This window comes from Scyliorhinus canicula, chromosome 10, assembly GCF_902713615.1.
Source record: "Scyliorhinus canicula chromosome 10, sScyCan1.1, whole genome shotgun sequence".
Lineage (NCBI taxonomy): Eukaryota > Metazoa > Chordata > Chondrichthyes > Carcharhiniformes > Scyliorhinidae > Scyliorhinus > Scyliorhinus canicula.
In genome coordinates, this window is record NC_052155.1 from 171,597,801 (window position 1) to 171,618,031 (window position 20,231).

At 47.8% G+C, this 20,231-nt stretch overlaps 1 protein-coding gene across 1 annotated transcript in view; it reads left to right on the forward strand.

Annotated features, from left to right (window-relative positions):
* fer1l6 (fer-1 like family member 6) overlaps window positions 1-20,231 on the forward strand; it is a 193,624-nt gene that overhangs the window by 51,290 nt on the left and 122,103 nt on the right. Inside the window, exons 8-14 of the mRNA XM_038810140.1 lie at window positions 1,352-1,511; window positions 4,463-4,649; window positions 6,658-6,850; window positions 9,747-10,087; window positions 14,454-14,562; window positions 16,494-16,671; window positions 19,513-19,633. Coding sequence (XP_038666068.1) covers window positions 1,352-1,511; window positions 4,463-4,649; window positions 6,658-6,850; window positions 9,747-10,087; window positions 14,454-14,562; window positions 16,494-16,671; window positions 19,513-19,633 — 1,289 coding nt within the window. The remainder of the gene's footprint in view (window positions 1-1,351; window positions 1,512-4,462; window positions 4,650-6,657; window positions 6,851-9,746; window positions 10,088-14,453; window positions 14,563-16,493; window positions 16,672-19,512; window positions 19,634-20,231) is intronic.

The following is a 20,231-nucleotide window of genomic DNA, read 5'->3' on the forward strand; positions in this document are numbered from 1 at the left end:
ACCTACCCTGCACATCTTTGGGGTGAAACCCACGCAAACACGGGGAGAATGTGCAAACTCCTCACAGACAGTGACCCAGGGCCGGGATTCGAACCCGGGTCCTCAGCGCCATAGGCAGCAATGCTAACCACTGTGCTGCCCAATTCCAGATTTTTTATTGAATTCAAATTTTGCCATTTGCAGTAGCGGGATTTGAACCCAGGTCCCCAGAGCATCACCCTGGTTTCTGATTTACCAATCCAGTAACAATACCACTACACCACCACCTACCTGACCACAACTCCGTAGCAGCCCAGGAAGGAAAATTCAACCTAAATTATGAATTGATTTGATTTGGGTTGTGTTGTAAGTTGGCCAGTCCTTCAAGAGAACACTGTTTTTTGAAAAGAGCAGAGGGTTAAAATGTTTTCTAACCCTCTTGAGGGAAGACAACATCAATGAAGGAAATTTAATGAAATTGAGGCAGTCCGTCAGCAAAACAGTTGTTAGGGACCGTGGGCATGCAGCGATTGAAAGATTCAGAATGAAATGGTTTGGAACAAAAATATGAAGTATAGAGTACAAAAAGTACAGGTCATTCTTAAATTATTGTTGCCATTGCTATTACAATTTGTTGCTGTCATTTCAATTTGACGGAATTTGATGGTAGCGGGGTTCCCGATGCAGCGGAGAATCAGAAAATCAGGATTGGCACCAAGCGTTGGAAGGCGCCAATCTGATCGCGATGCTCGAGCATCCCGCTGGTGGCGGGATTGGGATTCACGCCCATGCGCCAGCGGGAGGGTGTAAGTGTGTGCAAATGGGTCTTTATGACTCATTTGCATAATTTAGTGGGCTGGGCACCCTATGTTCTGGTCCTCCATATTTCTCCGGTCTCCTGGACCGGGAATCACGTGGGCGGGAATCACAACAGGCCTCACCAAACGGGAGCCTGACATGGCGGCCCTTGCGATGGGCCAAGGGGGTAACTACTTAAGACAGTTGCCCCAAAAATCCATCCCAGGGCCACCCTCCCTCCTCATAATGCACAACCTGCCCACCCCTCCTCTACTCGACCAGCCCCCCATGTCGTCCCCCCCCCCCCTCCCCCGAGACCCCTAAAATGAGGGAACCCCCTGGAACCCCCGAGCTAAAGGAAGCCCCCACAGGGTCCCACTCACTAAAGTAACCCTCCGACAGAGACCCAAAAAATGCATGGTTTGGGCAATTTTTAAAAATTCTAATTGCCGTGTGATCTGCTGGAGTGTTGCAGTAACACAGCAAAAATGTAATTCTGACTGGCTATTCATAATTTAAAATGTGTATTGAAGTGAACATGCCAAATTAACCTTTCCTCTTGTCCTTGCTTTAGGCCATCAGTTCTGCAACAAGTGGGCACTTCTTACTGACCCGAGTGATATCAAAACTGGAGTGAAAGGTTACCTTAAATGTGACATCTCTGTCATTGGGAAAGGAGATAGCACTCGGCCGCCACAGACACCCAGTGAAGGTGCCGAGGAAGAAATTGAAAAGTACGGTTGTACAGTCATCCCTCCTGAGCAACGTTGTGATGAACGTACTGGAAATGCCCAGCATGCTGGACAGCAGAGAGAGAGAAACAAAGTTAATGGGTGTAGGATTTTACAGCCCCTCCCACCAATGGGATTTTCCAGTTCCTCCGAAGTCAGTAAACGTTTGATTGGCTTGCCTCATTTTCTGGCCCCGCCCACCACTGTGACAGGGCCGCGAAGGTCCGTCCCACGGGGGGTGATTATGCGGCCACGTTTGCTGTCAGTGAGAACGGCGATGCGAAACCTCACCAGAGTTGGCAATTCTGCCGCCGTTTTCCGATTTTCCCTGTCCCTTGCTGGTGATGAAATGAGGTTCCTGCCCAGAAAGGGCGGGCACCTCATTTAAATACATTTTAATGCATTAGCATGTGTTTAAAGGGCCTTCTCTTCACGTTATCCCCCTCCCTCACGGAATATTGAAGGTTCACTACAGCTGTGTGAAGACGGGGAACAGTCGAGGGGATCCTGTCGGGGGCGCCGGTGAGTTTAGCTCCGGTGGGAGAGGCTCACGCCCGTGCAGTGACTGGCACTGGTTGACGCTGCCAGGTTGGCACAACACGGCACAACCTGATGTGTGTTGGGGGTCTGATGACAATGAGGGTAGGGAGTGCCCCCAAAACTGGTGGTGAGAGGGTGAGGGGGGAGACAGAGTGCCCCCATGACTGCGGTGGTGGTGGTGGGGAAAGGGGGTCACCCCGATGCCTATGAGGGTGGTGGGGGGGGGGGGCGGTGAGCTCAGATGCTTGTAAAGAGGGGGGGTAAGGGGAAGGCCCCAATGCCTGCATGTTGATGCGGGTGCCCTATTGTTGGTGCTGTTCGAGGAGGAAGACCCAAGTTGTTCTCGTTATGCGGGAGGATTCCCCTTCATAAATCCATGCTGACTCTGACTGATCCTGCCACTGTTTTCTAAACGTTCTGCTATAAAGTACTTGATAGTGGATTCAAACATTTTCCCCATTACCGATGTTAGGCTCACTGGTCTATAATTCCTTGTTTTCTCTCTACCTCCCTTTTTGAATATTGGAGTGACGTTAGCTACACTCCAATCCGCAGGGATAGTTCCAGAGTCTATCACCAATACATCCACTATTTCCAGAGCCACCTCCTTAAGCACTCTGGGATGCAGATTTTCAGGCCCTGGGGATTTATCCGCCTTCAATCTCATCAGTTTTCCCAGCACCATTTCTCTACTAATGTTGATCTCCCTCAGTTCTTCCCTCTCACTAAACCTTTCATTCTCCAACATTTCTGGTATCTGATTTGTGTCCTCTTCTGTGAGACAGAACCAAAGTATGTATTCAATTGCTCAGCCATTTCATTGTCCATTATTATACATACCCCTGTTTCTGTCTGTAGGGGGCCTACATTTGTCTTTACCAATCTATTTCTCTTCACATATCTATAGAACTCTTAGTGTCAGTCTTTATGCTCCCTGCAAGCTTACTTTCATACTGTATTTTCCCTTTCTTAATCAATACCTTGGTCCTTCTTTGCTGAATTCTAAATTGCTCCCAATCCTCAGACGTATTATTTTTCTTGGCCAACCTGTATGCTTTTTCCTTGGATTAGATACTATTTCTAATTTCCTTTAATTTCCATGGATTGGCCCTCTTACCCATTTTGCTTGGTGCCAGACAGGAATGAACAGTTGCTGTAGTTCCCCCATGCCTTCCTTGAATGTTTGCCATTGCCTATCCACTGTCATCGCTTTAAGTAACTCTCCCCTGAAATGTTGGCTAGTGTAGACTTGAGAGATGAACAGACACTTCCAACACTGATGAAGGTTCAACTCAATTTTATTAACTACTTCTAACTAACTAACACACGATGACTGTGGGTCTAAATGATGCTAACTTAAACTAGAGACCTAAGCCTTGTCCGAGCCAGTTGATTCTCTCAGCACATGTTGTAAGTCTGTGCTGGGCTGGATGAGTTCCTGTTACACTGAGAGGCAGCACCCAGAATGAGCGGGAACCGTGGTGCCCTCTGCCTTTATAGTGTGTGTATTCTAACTGGTGATTGGCTGCGGTGTTTGTACATGTTGATTGGTCCCTGTGTGTGTCCATCAGTGTGTGTCTGCACCATGATATACTGGTGTATATTATGACATCCCCAACGTATCGAGGCTAACTCACACCTCATTGGCCCCTTCGTGGGCTAAATCGCTTACTTGATTGTCGGTGGGCCCACTTCCGACTCTCGCACGTGCCCACTGACCGGAATTTTGTGCGAGTTGCCTGATGATGTCGGGAGTTGTGCCCGAAGTCCTCTTTTGCGATTTCACGGTTGGGTTTCGGGTTGGGCGCGCCTGAGCAACGTACCGTTCCGGCCAAAATGTGTTTTTAGTGTTTTTCACCGGAAATGAACATCTTCAAAGGTATTTATTTTCAACGAAATTTAGTGAATCTACTTTTTCATTTGAATACATTGTGCTGATGGGGATGATTTAAATGCCACTGAATTGGACTTGTCCCAGTTCAGGAACCCAGTGATGGCAGTAAGCGTTGACAGGACAGCTGCACACAGTTAGCAAAGTAATATCTTCTCTCTCCTGCTCGCAGCAGTGTGACATTCATTGTTCTACACCGGCCCTCATTAGGCCTGCTCTCAACGACATGGCCCCATTTGGCAGCCCCGTGGAACCAGGATTGGGATCCGGCCAAACGCATTTCACATCGAACCCTTTGTGGGAAACACCACTAGTAACACATTGCATGTATTACTGTACTGCCGCTGGATTACAGGTACACCCTTGCAGCCAGTACACCGAGATTCCGATCGCACCCCTCCCAGCCCCATGCTTAAATTTTGTTTTCCACGGTTTTGTTCTTCAGCCGGCCATCGACTGTTTTTAAAAAAAAATGTAAAAGTTGTTGAATTTTTATTTACAGTGCAATGTTTGATCTTTGCAGGAATCTGCTTATTCCAGTCGGGCTACCAACCGAGAGGCCGTGGGCCAGGTTTTTTGTCAAAATTTACAAAGCTCAGGGATTGCCGAAGATGAATTCCAGCCTCGTAGCAAATGTAACAAAAGCGTTCATGGGAGACAACAAGGATTTTGTGGACCCATATGTCATCATCACCTTTTCTGGCCAAAGGGTATTTCCTTTAAAATGATTCGCCTGTTTATCAGCACGTTCATCGAACAAGTCTGTAAACCTCACCAAAATGATCGAACCAGGAAATTGAAACCGGACTTTATAACTTTGTGCTTGTTTACATATAACTTTATTAATTTTGTCCTGAACAGGATTACTGCAGACTGGGTGACTAACTAATGCACGATCAATTGCACAAAGACGAGAGTTGAATACAACTGAGGCTTTATTACACTAAGATGTGTGGCCTCCGACAGCAGCTGGCGAAATGGCTGCTGTATGGGGAGCACACATATTTATACTCCGCCTACTGGGCGGAGCCAGCAGGCAGTGACTACCCCCGTACCTGTAGTACAGGGTCTTACCGCACATCTCCAAATATATCCAAAAGTGGTGATTACCACACTAACCCCTCTTTTTATTTTGCTCGTTAATTATTACAAAAACTAGAGGTCTGATGTAGTCTTGCCTTGCTAGGGGAAACCTGGCAGGTGGTTAGTTAAAATAGTGACACCGGTATTGCACCCTTATGAGGTGCAATTTTATTCTGTTCTTTTGGGCACTGGAAGACAATGAGGCCTTTCTTTAAATTTGCAAATTGGGCTCTGATCATGCCATTGGGACCCACCTGTATTTTAAGCCAAGGCCTACGTGAGGAAGCCGTCAGAACTTAGAAATGTAGGAACAGCAGTCGGTTATTTAGGGCGTTAGGCCTGCTCCATCATTCAATGAGATCCCAGATGACCTGTCTCTTGACTGGATCCACAGGCCTTGGCTACATTTTCTTCTACCTGTCTGTCTCACAAAAATCTGTTGACGTCACATTTAAAAGCATTAATTAAGATAGTGCCTATTGCTTGTTATGGGAGAGAGTTTGATGATTCTGCTACCCTTTGTGTTAAGGAGCGTTTCCTCACACCTCTCCCCATTAGCCTGATTTGAAGATTTTATCCCCTTACTTCCCAACAGTTAAAAACATTTCTCTCCCCGCCACCCTTTCAAAAGCTTGAAACCTCAATCTTTGCCGTTCTATATTCCCAGAAATGCGAAGGCTGAGATTTTCCGCCACCCCCCCCCCTCTCCAAATGGACACTGTCACTGAGCTACATTGGTACCATACTTACTATTGTTCAGCCCTTGTTACCAGCGTTTAATAATAATTATCCACTCAAGTAATTTATACTCAAGGTCACGTAATCTGTTTTGTCATGTATTTCCAATTATTGTAGGAATTTTTAATTTTAATATGGGGTTCCCCAATCCCGTGTTTCTCAGCGGTGCGCCATTCGATGGTGCCGGAATTCTGCTTTCCCACCTCTTGCCAATGGGTTTTCCCATTGAAGCTACCCCACGCCATTGGGAAATCCACGGATGCGCATGTGCTGCCAGCGGGAACAGGGAATCCCAATGGCTGTAGAATTCCGGCCATGCTCTGTAACAGTATTGTAGCTGCTGTCACACAATATCTGGGTAATCATTGGAATGAGGTCGCTACTGAGCCTGCAGAAAGATAGAACATGGAACATACAGTGCAGAAGGAGCTATTCGGCCCATCGGGTCTGCACTGACCCACTTAAGCCCTCACTTCCACCCTATCCCCGGAACCCAATAACCCCTTCTAACCTTTTTGGTCACTAAGGGCAATTTAGCATGGTCAATCCACCTAACCCGCACGTCTTTGGACTGTGGGAGGAAACCGGAGCACCCGGAGGAAACCCACGCAGACACGGGGAGAACGTGCAGCCTCCGCACAGACAGTGACCCAGCGGGGAATCGAACCTGGGACCCTGGCGCTGTGAAGCCACAATACCACCCACTTGTGCTACCGTGCTGCCCTGAACTCTCGGGCCGTTGGGATTTTCCTTCCCCCTGCCAGCGCATCCCCATCCGCAGTGTGCTTGAGTTTGGCTGGCTGAGGTTCCCTTCGAGCACCCATGTCCAGCTGACTGTATGGAATGATTTCTTCTCTGCATCATGACAGAACTTTCCTGTTTCCTTCCATCCATCAGGGCCGAACATCTGTGCAGAAAAGCTGCGCTGAGCCTGTGTGGAGTGAACAGATCATTTTCAAAGAAATGTTCCCACCCCTTTGCCGGCGAGTCAAAATTCAGGTGTGGGATGAAGGGAACGTCAATGATGTTGCCATAGGAACTCATTACATTGACTTGAAGAAAATATCAGATGACCACGATGGAGATAAAGGTTAAAGGGCATTTGTGAAATTTCTCAGCAAAAGAATCAAAATGTCCATTGAAATAAATATTATGTCGGCATTTAGTGACTGAATAAGATCACTGCGTTTTGAATAAAAGCTGTTGAATGGTTAACCATTTACATCTACCAGCAGCAAGATGGTAATTGCTGATAAGATTGCCCCTCTCCCGATTTATATATTTAAGACTTTCAAACAAATTCTTCAGATGTCAAAAGGTCTGTGAGTTTTAGTTGTCGGCAATGACGATAAATAAGGGTCAGAATTCTCTGGCCGTTGGCATTTTCTTTTCCCCCTGCCAACCCATCCCCATCCGCTGGTTTCCCAACGGCGTGGGATGGCTCCAATGGGAAAAGTCATTGACAAGCAGCGGGAAGAGAGAACCATTACACCAGCGAAACTGCTAGCCAGCAGGGTTTACAACATACCTGGACAAACCGGGACCTGATAAATGGTCCCCTGCCAGGCCACACCATTAAGTACAGGCCCCAGGGGGTGGGAGAGGTGGGGGGGGGTGGGGAGATGGTCATGCCTCGGCAGTGCCCCCTGGGGGTGCCCCCTGGCCAGTGTGACGTCGTGGAACCCACCTCCAGAATTTAGAGTCATAGGGCAGGATCGAACTATATGGGAACTACATCCCAAAGTGAGCGCGTTTAGCTATCTGTTTCCTGGTGCTCTCAGTGCCGATGAACACAACGTTATCTATTGTGACTCCGGTTAGGTATGGGGCCTCAGCGCGGAACGCGCTCTCGAGGCCGCACTTAGTCCCATTTCTAGCTCTGAGGAACTCCGCTCACTGGAAACCCTCAGTGTAGGAAGAGATTAGGATATATAGATACATAGATACATGGAAGATAGGAGCAGGAGGAGGCCTTTTGGCCCTTCGAATCATTTATCACGATCATGGCTGATCATCCAACTCAATAGCCTAACCCTGCTTTCTCCCCATAGCCTTTGATCCCATTCTCCCCAAATGCTATATCCAGCCGCCTCTTGAATATATTCATTTTTGAATGGCGTCCTGATTTCTAGAGCCCCTGGTATGATCCCTGAACTACACCCAAGCCCCAACTCACTGTGGGGCTTGCCCACAAACCCACTCCCCCCCACACGACACCCCACGGCATGATCCCCACTGCGTAAAAATGCCAGCACCTTGGCAGTGCCAACCTGTTACCCTGGAAGTTCCCCTGCTAGCTGTCAGTGCTGCTTGGACACCTTGGCAGGGCCAGGCTGGCATCCAGGTGGCTGGCATTGCCAGGGTGCCAAACCGGCCCTTCCAAGGTGTCCAGGTGGCACCAGCAGTGCCAGAGTACCCCCCGGCCCAGACGGCATGCGCCTGGTGGCCCCCAATGGGTGGACCCCTACGAGTGCCGTACTGTCTAGTCCTCATTTGTGGAGACCAGTACTGAATGGCGCTCGCCCGACGTCTCCAAGGTGAAGAAGATAGATCCCAGTGCTTTGGTTACCCCGGCGAGCTGCATATTCAAGTGAGAGTAACAATCTCACTTTAATGTACAGATTGGCCAAAAGGTGACCCCCGACAACAATGGGCGGGCTGCACTTCATGACGTCTCACGAGATCACGTTAGATCTCATGAGGCAAAATGAGCCACATAGATCCTGGGGAGCGGGGTCTCCCAGCAGTTACTGACCACATTGTGCCGCGACACACTGCTTTTCAGGCGCAACGCGGCCGGTAGATCGTGCCCATAGAGTGAATAATCTTTTGACAATGTACCAAAACCATGACGGGAGAAACTGGCAGTGCAGCTGTCAGGCTACAGACTACTTTTCCCTCCTGACTTGGCACATTGTCAAAAAGAGAAACTACCGCTCATTGAGTGACATCACAATGGTGACGGAATACAAATTGTGAAAGTTATGAAGGGACATTTTCTTCAATTGCACTCCTGGCTCAGAATTGTGCCTAACGCTATTGCAGTCAATAATTTGGATGGACCCTTTACACAATTCCTATCATTAATTCAAGAATTCTAATCTGTATTTCCGGTATGTGAGGTGCACAATTTTGGAAAATGGCCCCTATGCTGTTAAGTAAAGCAGGAGTTTGACTTCACTGGGGGATAGAATTTGCATCTTCTGGTCACTGAATAACAGGAGGGGTTCTATTGACCCTCGAAAGAGGTCAGATTTGGAAAAAAAAACAAGAGAATTCTTGTTCTGAGTACTTTACGTAATTGATTTAAACAAATTGTTCATTGTGATGAAGGAGTAAATCTCCTGGGAACAGAATCACAGAATCCCCACCGTGCAGAAGGAGACCATTCAGCCCATCGAGTCTGCACCGACCCTCTGAAAGAGAACCCCACCTAGACCCAGACCCCCCACCCTATCCCCATAACCCCACCTAACCTTTTAACACTCAGGGGCAATTTAGCACGGCCAATCCACCTGACAAGCGCATTTTTGGACTGTGGGAGGAAACCGGAGCACCCGGAGGAAACCCATGCAGACACGGGGAGAACGTGCAGACTCCTCACAGACACTGAATGCTGGAATTGAACCCGGGTCCCTGGCGCTGTGAGGCAGCAATGTCGCTGTGCACAACTTGTCAGTTAGGAGATAAGAAAAGGACCCAAAGGATTCCCCAGTGGACAATATAATAATGGAATTAGGTTTTGGGTAAAGATATTGAAACTGATTGTTTAAATTGATTCAAGTGAGGAGAAAAAGCATTTTGGAGACAGTTGGGTTAAGAATGTGTTTCGGAGACAAGTAGGCGGGGTTAACTTCTGGAGATTGAATGGACTGCAAATAATAATGACAAAAATACATGACTAAAACCATTAAATAAAATTCTAATGTTGGAAAATTGAAAAATGATTTAAAACGAACAACGTTTCTGTTTTGTTTTCCTTTAAGGATTTTTGCCGACTTTTGGACCAGCGTGGATCAATTTGTACGGCTCAACCCGCAATTATACCCTCGTGGATGATAATCAGGAGCTCAATGAGGGCTTTGGGGAAGGTGTATCGTTCAGGGGCCGACTCCTGATTCAAATCGCAGTGGAGATTCTGTCGGCGGGTGCAGCTGATTCCAAATTCTCTAAGTTAGCCAAGCAACTGAAAATTGTGTCTAAAGAGGCCAAATCTGGAAAAGACCAGAAGTTGTCACCCGCACTCGAGGAATCCAAATCCCCTCACCTTTCTGATAAGGCACACTCCACTGAGGTCGAAGTGGAACCAATCGAGCCTTCTACTTGGGTTTGTTTTACAGTTCTTCCATGTTAATCTGGAAACAAGGGTCTGAAGGGCTGGGAGGAATGAAATTATAACCTCAAAAATAAACTTTTTTGTGAAGTGTTCCTCGGGTTCCCCCCCCCCCCCCCCCCCCCCCCCAGCCCCATGTTTCTCGGCGGCAGGAGGTGGCGCACTGTTAGTTGTTGGCGGGATTCTCTGTTCCCGTCACTGTCAATGGTTCAGGTTTCTCAGGGCTGAAAGGGGCAGTCCAGCCATGAGACCCCCATCCAAGGGGAGAGTCCTGTGGTCAACCCCTTGCCCCCCAGTCTGAGCTCACCCAACCCTTGGGGGACCTCCCTCTGCAGCTTGGCAGCTGAAGAGGGGCACATGGGCACTGGACCTATCTCCTTGACCCCCCCTCAGCATCCAATGTGCCAGACCAGGGTGCCACTGCCAGGGTGGAAGGGCAAGTGCGCCGTTTGCACTGGCAAGGGCTGGGGCCTGAATGGGGACCTGAGGGGGGGGGGGGATGAGGGTGTAGTGGGTCATCCTTATGCCTGCATGGTGTGGGTAGTGATGACCCATTATTTTGGTGGTGGGGGGAGGATTCCCCTCTTTGCTGAGGAGTTGGGGGTGCTCCCCTTGTCAGTGGGAGGTCACCATTTCCATTGTGGGGGAGGGGGGCTGATTGTGAATGCTGGGGTCAGGGTGCTATTTAAAAACTGTTCACCTTTGATAGCTTTGACACATCCTGGACTGCTCTTTAACTCTGCCTTGACTGTTGGACAGTTTCTTGACAGCTTGACGGTTCATTGACAGTTCCAATGAGTTTGTGTGTAAAAATTATTCAATCAAGTTCATTTTTAACAATCCCAGAGAGTGCCTTACCTCTCCCAAAGGTGTCATGTGAGCCTATCCAAAGGTGTACCGTACCTCTTTAAAGGGGAATCCTCCAAACTAATCTACCAAGTTTAGCCAACCTCTTACCTATTCTAATCTGCAAACTCCATATTTCACATTCTAGGCCTTCCAAAATCCCTCTTCAGTGGAGACAGCGGGTGACTTAAATGGCCAGTTCCCTCCATGAGTTGCACACGTGCGAATCCCGGCCTGATTCCAGTCCCGACCCCACAAAGATGGGAAATGGCGGATTCAGGGGTGTGACTTAGAATTTTCGACCATTTCCAGGATTTTTGCCACGACGGGGAGGCCCTCTGTTGCAATGAAAACCCGGCCCTGAAGGACTATTCATGATCAGCGCAGCTGCTCCTGCCTTGATATTCAGGCGTGAACTTCTTCCCAGTAAATCAATGCGGGCCTCCCTGTCTCCATAGTAACCAAGCCACCCAAGGCTTGTTGGGCAGAATTCGGAGCAATCAGCCTTCTTCCTTCCTTCCTTCATCCTTCTGTCTTACCTGGAATTAAAAAGATAGTCCCAAAAAAATAATCACCTGACAAAACATTGCATGCAGAAAAGTGTTCGGTCCTGGGCGACAAACTTTCGGGAGGTTGTCAAGGCAGGTATTGTTTGCTTTTGTGAGGCTCTGGAATGGTCCTAACCAAAACCAGGACTGGGCATCTCGGTTAACATAGACTATTCTCTCAGTTCAGTTCCGGATTGTTCTGCTCAGGAATGCCACCAGTATTGCAAGGAATCTCTTCAGCTCTATCAGGCTCTCAGTGCCTGAGTCACTACAGTAGGAGACTCCATCTCAGGAGGAGTAGATGGCCTTCTTTAGCTACTCAGTTGCCCTAGTTAGAACATAGAACAGTACAGCACAGAACAGGCCCTTCGGCCCTCGATGTTGTGCTGAGCAATGATCACCCTACTCAAACCCACGTATCCACCCTATACCCGTAACTCAACAACCCCCCCTTTAACCTTACTTTTTAGGACACTACGGGCAATTTAGCATGACCAATCCACCTAACCCGCACATCTTTGGACTGTGGGAGGAAACCGGAGCACCCGGAGGAAACCCACGCACACACGGGGAGGACGTGCAGACAGTGACCCAGCCGGGAATCGAACCTGGGACCCTGGAGCTGTGAAGCATTTATGCTAACCACCATGCTACCGTGCTGCCCCAAGTTGTGAGCATACCTTGTGTTGGCCTATTTGGAGTGCAGTCTACATTTTACCAGCTGAACTGGTAAAATGTAACGAATTTATACGAGCAGCTATCTTGCGGAAGCCAGGGAGTTTTAAGATTTTGCAGTACCATATTGTTAATAACTACTTGAAGGTAGTAAATTTGGTACTCTTTTAATGCAGGTATTACTGCTTGGGGGTAGAAATTAATGGAGTCGGTTGTGGGGAGTGGTGTCAAGAATACCATGTCCTCTTGATTCTATGGGGGTTTTTAATAATTAAAACTAATTTATATTTAGTGGTCTGCTGAAGAATTCTGAACGTGCCAGGTTCAAAGCTTCCTGCAATCATTGGGCACGACTTTCTTAAGAGGAGTTCTTCAATCTTCATTAACAAGTTGAAGGAGCCTAACATTTTTGTTTTAGGTGCCGGGCCACAATAGTTAAAATCAATCGATCCCATGCATTTTATGGTGGGACCTTGCACAGATTGGGCACAAGCAGGGGCAGCAGGGTAGCATGGTGGTTAGCATAAATGCTTCACAGCTCCAGGGTCCCAGGTTCGATTCCCGGCTGGGTCACTGTCTGTGTGGAGTCTGCACGTCCTCCCCCTGTGTGCGTGGGTTTCCTCCGGGTGCTCCGGTTTCCTCCCACAGTCCAAAGATGTGCGGGTTAGGTGGATTGGCCATGCTAAATTGCCCGTAGTGTCCTAATAAAAATGCAAGGTTTAAGGGGGGGGGGGTTGTTGGGTTACGGGTATAGGGTGGATACGTGGGTTTGAGTAGGGTGATCATGGCTCGGCACAACATTGAGGGCCGAAGGGCCTGTTCTGTGCTGTACTGTTCTATGTTCTATGTTCTATGTTCTAAGCCTATGATTGCTTTAGACCTGGAAAAACAGGGACAACGTACGCCAGCTTCTACTGCTGAATATTTCCCTCAACATCTGACAGAATAATGTGAGATTGCAACCCAAATAAAAGCTATTGGGGGGAAAACAGAGCAGGATTTTCAAGCCCAAACAAAGTTAGTTTCGAAGGCAGACAGATCCCAAAAATCCACAATGCTGGCATGAAGCACCCAACCATTTACATTCATTAACAATCTCGCTGGTACCGTTTTAGCTCATTGGCTGGACAACTGGTTTGGGATGCAGAGCAAGGCCAGCAGCGCGGGTTCAATTCTCGTACCGGCTGAGGTTATTCATAACCCCCCCCCCCCCCACCCCCCGCATTCTCAATCTTGCCCCTGGCCTGAGGTGTGCTGATCCTTGGGTTAAATCACCACCAGTCAACTCTTCCCCCTCAAAGGGGAAAGCAGCCAATGATCATCCGGGACTACGGTGACTTTACTTTACTTCAGTCATATGTAGGGCAGTACAGCGACACAGTGCCTCACCATGGCGCCGAGGTCCCAGGTTCGATCCCGGCTCTGGGTCACTGTCTGTGTGGAGTTTCTACCTGTGTTTGCGTGGCTTCCACCTCACATCCCAAAGGTGTGCAGGCTAGGTGGATTGGCCATGTTAAATTGCCCCTTAATTGGAAAAAACTTTAGACATCAGTAAAGGAGGCCGATTGGGATTTTCTAGCCAGTCTGCATTGACTGATGTAACAGAGCAATTCAACTGCCTGGAGACAAACACCCAGCGACAGGCCGCGATGCCAGGGCTCCAGATGGACATACAGACCTTCCCGTACCTGCTTGAGTTGGGGTACAGTCAAAGGGCGACCCTGGAGGAATTCCAACTTCCTCCCGCCCACAGTGGTTGGCTGGGTGTGTTCCTACTTTTTAATTTTTATTACACGTTGCTACAGAAGGCACCTTCTTGTTGAAGCAACCTCTCCGTTATTTACCCTTTACTGCAGCCAGGGGGCCCTCTGAAGCTGGCGGGCCTTTGGCTTGCCCTCCAGCTTTGTGAGCCTGTCTCCATGCCAATTAAGGGGGCGAGCCTGTCAAAATACCAACCAGTGACAGCTTCTCACTTCGGGTGTGTATGTGTGTGTTGGGAGGGACGGGGGGGGGGGGGGAACGGGGGGGGGGGGGGGGGGGGGGGGCAGCAGTGGTGGAAGGGGTTGGGGGGCAGAGTTGGTAGGGGGCAGATTTGGGCCCCAGAAACAGTCCAGCTCCCATTTCGTAAAGAAAGAAAGGCAATATTATTATATTCTCATTTTAAAAGTTTCAGATGTGGGTGTTTTAGGAAATTATGTTTTGCCCCCCCACCGCCCCAGAAGAAATACAGATTTTGCAATGTATCCGAATTTAGTTTATCTTACCATCTGACTACCAAATGCCTTTTTCAGAATGATGAAGGAACTGCCCAAGAATTTTTTCTCTTTGGTACAATCTTTGAGGCAACAATGATCGACAGGAAGATTGGTGAAAAGCCAATCAGCTTTGAGATATCTTTAGGTAAGAGGTCGCAATCTGCTCCATTTTCTTACTTTTTAAAAAAGTATGTCGATTGGAATTTTACATTTTAGAAACAGACGCGACAAAGTTACCAAATACTACTTTCATAAGGGTAGCGGCAAGGAAAAGTCTCAACAAACATTGGGCACAAAATGGAACAGTACGGATGAGCAGTAATAGCTGTTCATTAACATATCTCTCATCATTTCACATCCTCCCGAGGAAAGGTAGGACAGGTATGAGAAGAACATTGCGTGAATTCCCACACCTCGGGTACAGTAGAAATCGTGAAGCCCAGCTTGGCCTGTAGATAATGTCAGGGTGGCATCCCTGTGCTGTCACTGCCAGAGGGCAATCACCCTGGAACATGTGAGATTACCACACCTGTACATTAATATGTCATGCCAACATACCTGTGATTCGCCATCTATTGATTTTAATGAGGTAGTTTCAGCAAATGTTTCTGTGATTGAAATATATAGCACTGCCTGACCATAAACACATGTAAAATTTAAAAATAAATCCTCCACACACACCTCTAAGCTTGAAAGTGTTGTGTTATGCTTCTTCATGTAGCATAAGCTGCTTCCTTGATGTATTTCTCCTACTTGAGTTCGACTCTCCTGCTGATCTATCTATATTAACTCAATCTAACTAACCAGTCTGCTCTAAGTCATGCGGTGGGTGTGATGCTTCCTGATCTGCCCCTGTCTCTCTGAGTGTCGCCAATGGAAAGAGAAACAGCATGTGTGCCCTGTCCTTTTATATGGGTAGCCCTCTTGTGGTAGTGTCACCTCTGGGTGTGTCTTGACTGCCCATTGGTTGTGTCCGATCTTACTGACCTATTGGTTGAGTGCCTGTGTGTCGTGATGTCTCTGGTGCTCCCTCTAGTGTTTACTCAGTCCTAGTGTATCTACATTAACCCTTTGTGTATCTACAGTGATGTATCACCACAGAAAGAATCAATTATTTTCTCATTGCCTGTACAATGGGCCAGACCTGGTTGTAATAATCATGGTGAGGTTATCAACATTTACTGTTACTTACTAGCAAATCGAACAAAAACCTCTGACACCCCCAGTTAATCCCGATATCGGAATTTGCTGTCAGATTGTTCTCGCCCCTTCCTGACAACAGTATCTCACTGAGGGACTTGACATTGAAACAAATAAAATGGGGTTAAATTGCTGAACTTACATTTGCACAGGTCTGAGGTCCCCCGTAATAAAATCATAGAATTACAGAATCCCTGCAATGCAGAAGGAGGCCATTCGGCCCATTGAGTCTGCACCGACTCTCTGAAAGAGCACCCCACCTCGGCCCACTCTCCTGCCCTCTCCCCGTAACCCCACCTAACCTTTGGGAAATTTAGGCAACATTTCAACACTTAAGGGGTAATTTAGCATGGCCAAGCCACCTAACCAGCACATCTTTGAACTGTGGGAGGAAACCGGAGCACTCGGAGGAAACCCACACAGCCACAGGGAGAACGTGCAGACTCCTCACAGTCACCCGAGGTTGGAATTGAACCCGGTTCCCTGGCGCCGTGACACAGCAGTGCTAACCACTCTGCCACTGTAGTGCTAACCACTGTGCCACCGTGCTGCCCTCTATGCAATAGCTATAAGTTTCTGTAGAAAAATCCAGAGAAAATCCGTGGGAAGGTGTGAGTGTGATGAACGGCAAATTCCAGTTGTTTGCCATTGACTGCGAAATCTGGGCCAACACGTGCCTTTAATCTTCTCCTCAGAGAAGGAAGTGCCATTACAAAGTCCGCATATGTTTCAGGATTAAGGACATTTAAGAAAGTGCTTTACAGGCTCAAACTCAAGGAACAAATAGAGACAAATAAATGTCTCATAACAAATAACTATTGGACCTAAAAGTCAGAACAAGGGTCGGAAGTGATATGTTCCATTTCTTTTTTGCAGGGAATTATGGGAATGTTATAGATGGTGTTTCCCCAACCTCACCAATCAAAAAGCGACACCCTGATGTGAATGAGGGGGAAACTGTATCTTTGTTGCACGGCAGCGGATTGGGTCAAACATCTGAGTCTGACAAGCCTACTACCACTCCCGAGAAACCACTGCTAACTGACGGCAATAGGTGGATGAAAATATTCTATTCTATTTAACAAAGCATTAAAAAAAAAAGGATGCTCCGGTAAAACCTGTTATATTGTTCACTCTGATACAAAAGATGCTGATTTTTGTCTCGCACTTTTGACATTCTGTCACCGCACCCTCAGATTTGCAAATCGTAACGAACTACCTGAAGCTGCAACTCCAGCACTTTTGTACTTAAGTTGTTGCTTGCGGTAGGAAACCGGGTAAAATATTAATGGCCAGAATTCTCTGGTCGTTGTGATTCACTTTTCCCGCTGCAAACGGATTTCATGGCGACGTGGGGCGGTTACAATGGGAAATCCCATTGACAAGCAGCGGGAAGATAAAGTCCCGCAGTCAGCGAACAGCGATTCCAACTCCCACCAACCCCCCCCCCCCCCCCCCCCCCACCCCCCACGAACACATGGCTGGGGGACCGGAGAATCTCGCCCAATGTGCGACGAGTTCTACTAAACTGAAAGGGCTTGCTATTTACACCTAAGTCTTAGTAGAAGAATGCCAAACAAGCCTCCATGTGGACTGGCTTCAAATCTAAATGCCTAGCGTGCCCTTTATGTGCGGTCCAGTTATCGTACTTGAATTTCTTTCACCAATGTTATGCCCAAGCCATGGAATTCAATCCCCCTAAAACAAAATGCCTCATGCAAATACCTGTGGTCAGCACATGTTATGCTGGTTCCAATGGGTACATTGAAGGCACCAAATGGTTTTACCAAATTGTCTGACTTGTTGGAAGCATTAATGTATATCAATGGGTACGGGGCTCCTTCTGACACTAACCCACCTAAATCCAATATATAAACCTATGAACAGGATGGATGGGAAAGACCAGCATTTTAAGTCTATTCCTTACAGTCATATTGTTATTAAGAATGACGATCCCTCCCATTAGAGAGGGTGGTGGAACTGTGCTACCCAAGTGGATAATAACCTCACATTTATCCTCATTATACTGTCTGCCAGGCATTTGCCCACTCACTCAACTTGTCCGAATCACACCGAAAGCACCATTTTGTCTGAAATAGTAAAATACTCTGAATGCTGGAAATGGAAAATTAAAGCCCAGCAGGTCTGACAGCGTCTGTGGAGAGAGAAACAGATTTAATCTTTCGAGTCCCTGTGACTCTTCCTGAACCATTGTTCCATTGACATTCAACGGGAATTTCAGGTCCTGCCAAGAGGGGTCATAGGGCGCGATTTAACTGGAAACAATTCTATGTTGGGTTTTGGGAGGGTTTAGTGGGGTATTTCTCGGCAACTGCAACCCAGAGAAACATTTCGCTATTTAGCGACACTTTGCCATTTCTTTTGGCTTTGGGGCGTTTCTCTCTGCCGACGCCACACTTGGGGTTATTTCCCACTGACAGGATCCTTGCAGACCGGGGCAAAATTGTGTCTCCCTGCCCTGATCTTTTCCCCCCTCTTTCAGCCTCTTCCCCGCCCTATTTTTGATCCCCACCCAACTTCAGGGAGGACCCCCTTCACCTTCCCCTCCACCTGGTAAGGCCCCCGATGACCCATGGCTGGCAGTGTCACCCTGGCAGTGCCCCCTTCCAAACTGGCACTGCTACCCAGGCACCCTGGCAGTGTCAGGCTGGCACTTCCAAGGTGCCCGGGTGCCAGAGGGCGTGCCAAGATGCCATCCTGCCCGGTCCCCGACCACCTGGCAGTCTCTAATGGCCTGGGAGACCGCCCCAGGTGACAAAAGTTCGGCACAACATCGTGGGCCGAAGGGCCTGTTCTGTGCTGTATTTCTCTATATATTTCTCTATATATTATGACTGGTCCGCGTTAATGGTAACCAGTACTAAATGGTGCCCTGGGCAGGCCTACCAGGCATGGCCATTAGGTTCCGGGCTCCAGGAGAATCCCTCGAATGAAGGCGAGATCCAAATGGTGAGGACTCAAGACACACAAGGCATTTAGAAAGGCGCAAATCTCACCAGTTGAATCGCAAGATTCAACGGCCTCGTCTCGACACCAAGTCGGGCCTGACAGGGCCGGTAGATCATGCCCATACTGTCTCACTCAACTGATGCTGCCAGATCTGCTGAGTTTTTCTTGCACTTTCTGTTTTTACGTCTATTTTGTCTGGTAATTGGCACAGTGGGTTAGCCCTGCTGCCTCGCGGAGCCGAGGTCCCAGGTTCGATCCCGGCTCTGGGTCACTGTCCGTGTGGAGTTTGCACATTCTCCCCGTGTCTGTGTGGGTTTCACCCCCACAACCCAAAGATGTGCAGGGTAGGTGGATTGGCCACGCTAAATTGCCCCTTAATTGGAAAACAATGAATTGGGTACTCTAAATTTATTTTTTATTTAAAATAAAATATTTTGTCCGATAATGCAAAAGTATCATGCATAGTACTTTTGTACAGTGCCAACAACAACTTTCATTCATGCAGCGCCATTAACACAGTAAAATGACCCGAGGCTCTTTACAGGACGTTATTACGTAAGGAGATATTAGTACAGGTAGCTAACAGCTTGGTCAAAGCGGTAAGTTTTAAGGAGCACCTTAAAAGGAACTTGGGGAGAGAATTTCAAATCTTACAGTTTAGGCAGCAGAGGATATGCGCAATGGTAATGATGAAAATTGGGGGTTGGCATGAATCGGAGAAACACAGAGACTTCCAATAACGAGCTCCTGGTAAAGGCAAGTTTTTATTTGACTTTTCATCTACACAGGACGACTGTCGAATTTAGGGCCTATCCATAGCTTATCACCCACCCTCCTGGCTCTCATTCTCCCAGAAACCTTTGTCTCAGATAATACTACATTAGAAAAATATGACTCTCATTGAATTCCTCTCTTTTGTTTACAGGAATTACTACTATTTGCCATTTAATAACAAGAAGCCATGTGTCCATGTCAAGAGTCAGTGGGAGGACCAAATCTTTCGGTTGCACAGTTCGAACTTCCTGGACAAAATTGCTGACAGGCTTGTTAGTTTTTCTTAAATTAATTAATAATTAATTTGCTCCACCTGTTGTTGTTGGCTCACCCTCTGACGCCTTTCCAGTAATTCATGGGTTCCTAAATGATCTGTGCTCTCTCCCTTCTGTATATCGGTGACCTTCTTTGCTCATTCGGGCCAAATTTATCGCCCGAAAATGGGTGGGTTTGGACCGCGTGGCAAGTTAACATTTAAAAAATGTTGAACCCCATCTGCCTCAAATCCCTCGCCTTCTTCAAATTCCTCCTCTAAACTGGGTGGGTGGGGGAGATGTGAAAAGCCAACTCGCTGTCAGGTGGCAGGTTAGAATCATGTAATTTGAATCATAGAATCCCTACAATGCAGAAGGAGTCCCTTCAGCCCATCGAGCCTGCACCGATCCACCCCGCCCGATAACCCCGTAACCTAACCTGCACATCCCTGGACACTAAGGGGCAATTTAGCATGGTCAATCCACCTAACCTGCACTGTGGACTGTGGGAGGAAACTGGAGCACCCGGAGGAAACCCACGCAGACACGGGGAGAATGTGCAAACTCCGCACAGTCACCCAAGGCTGGAATTGAACCCAGGTTCCTGGTGCTGTGA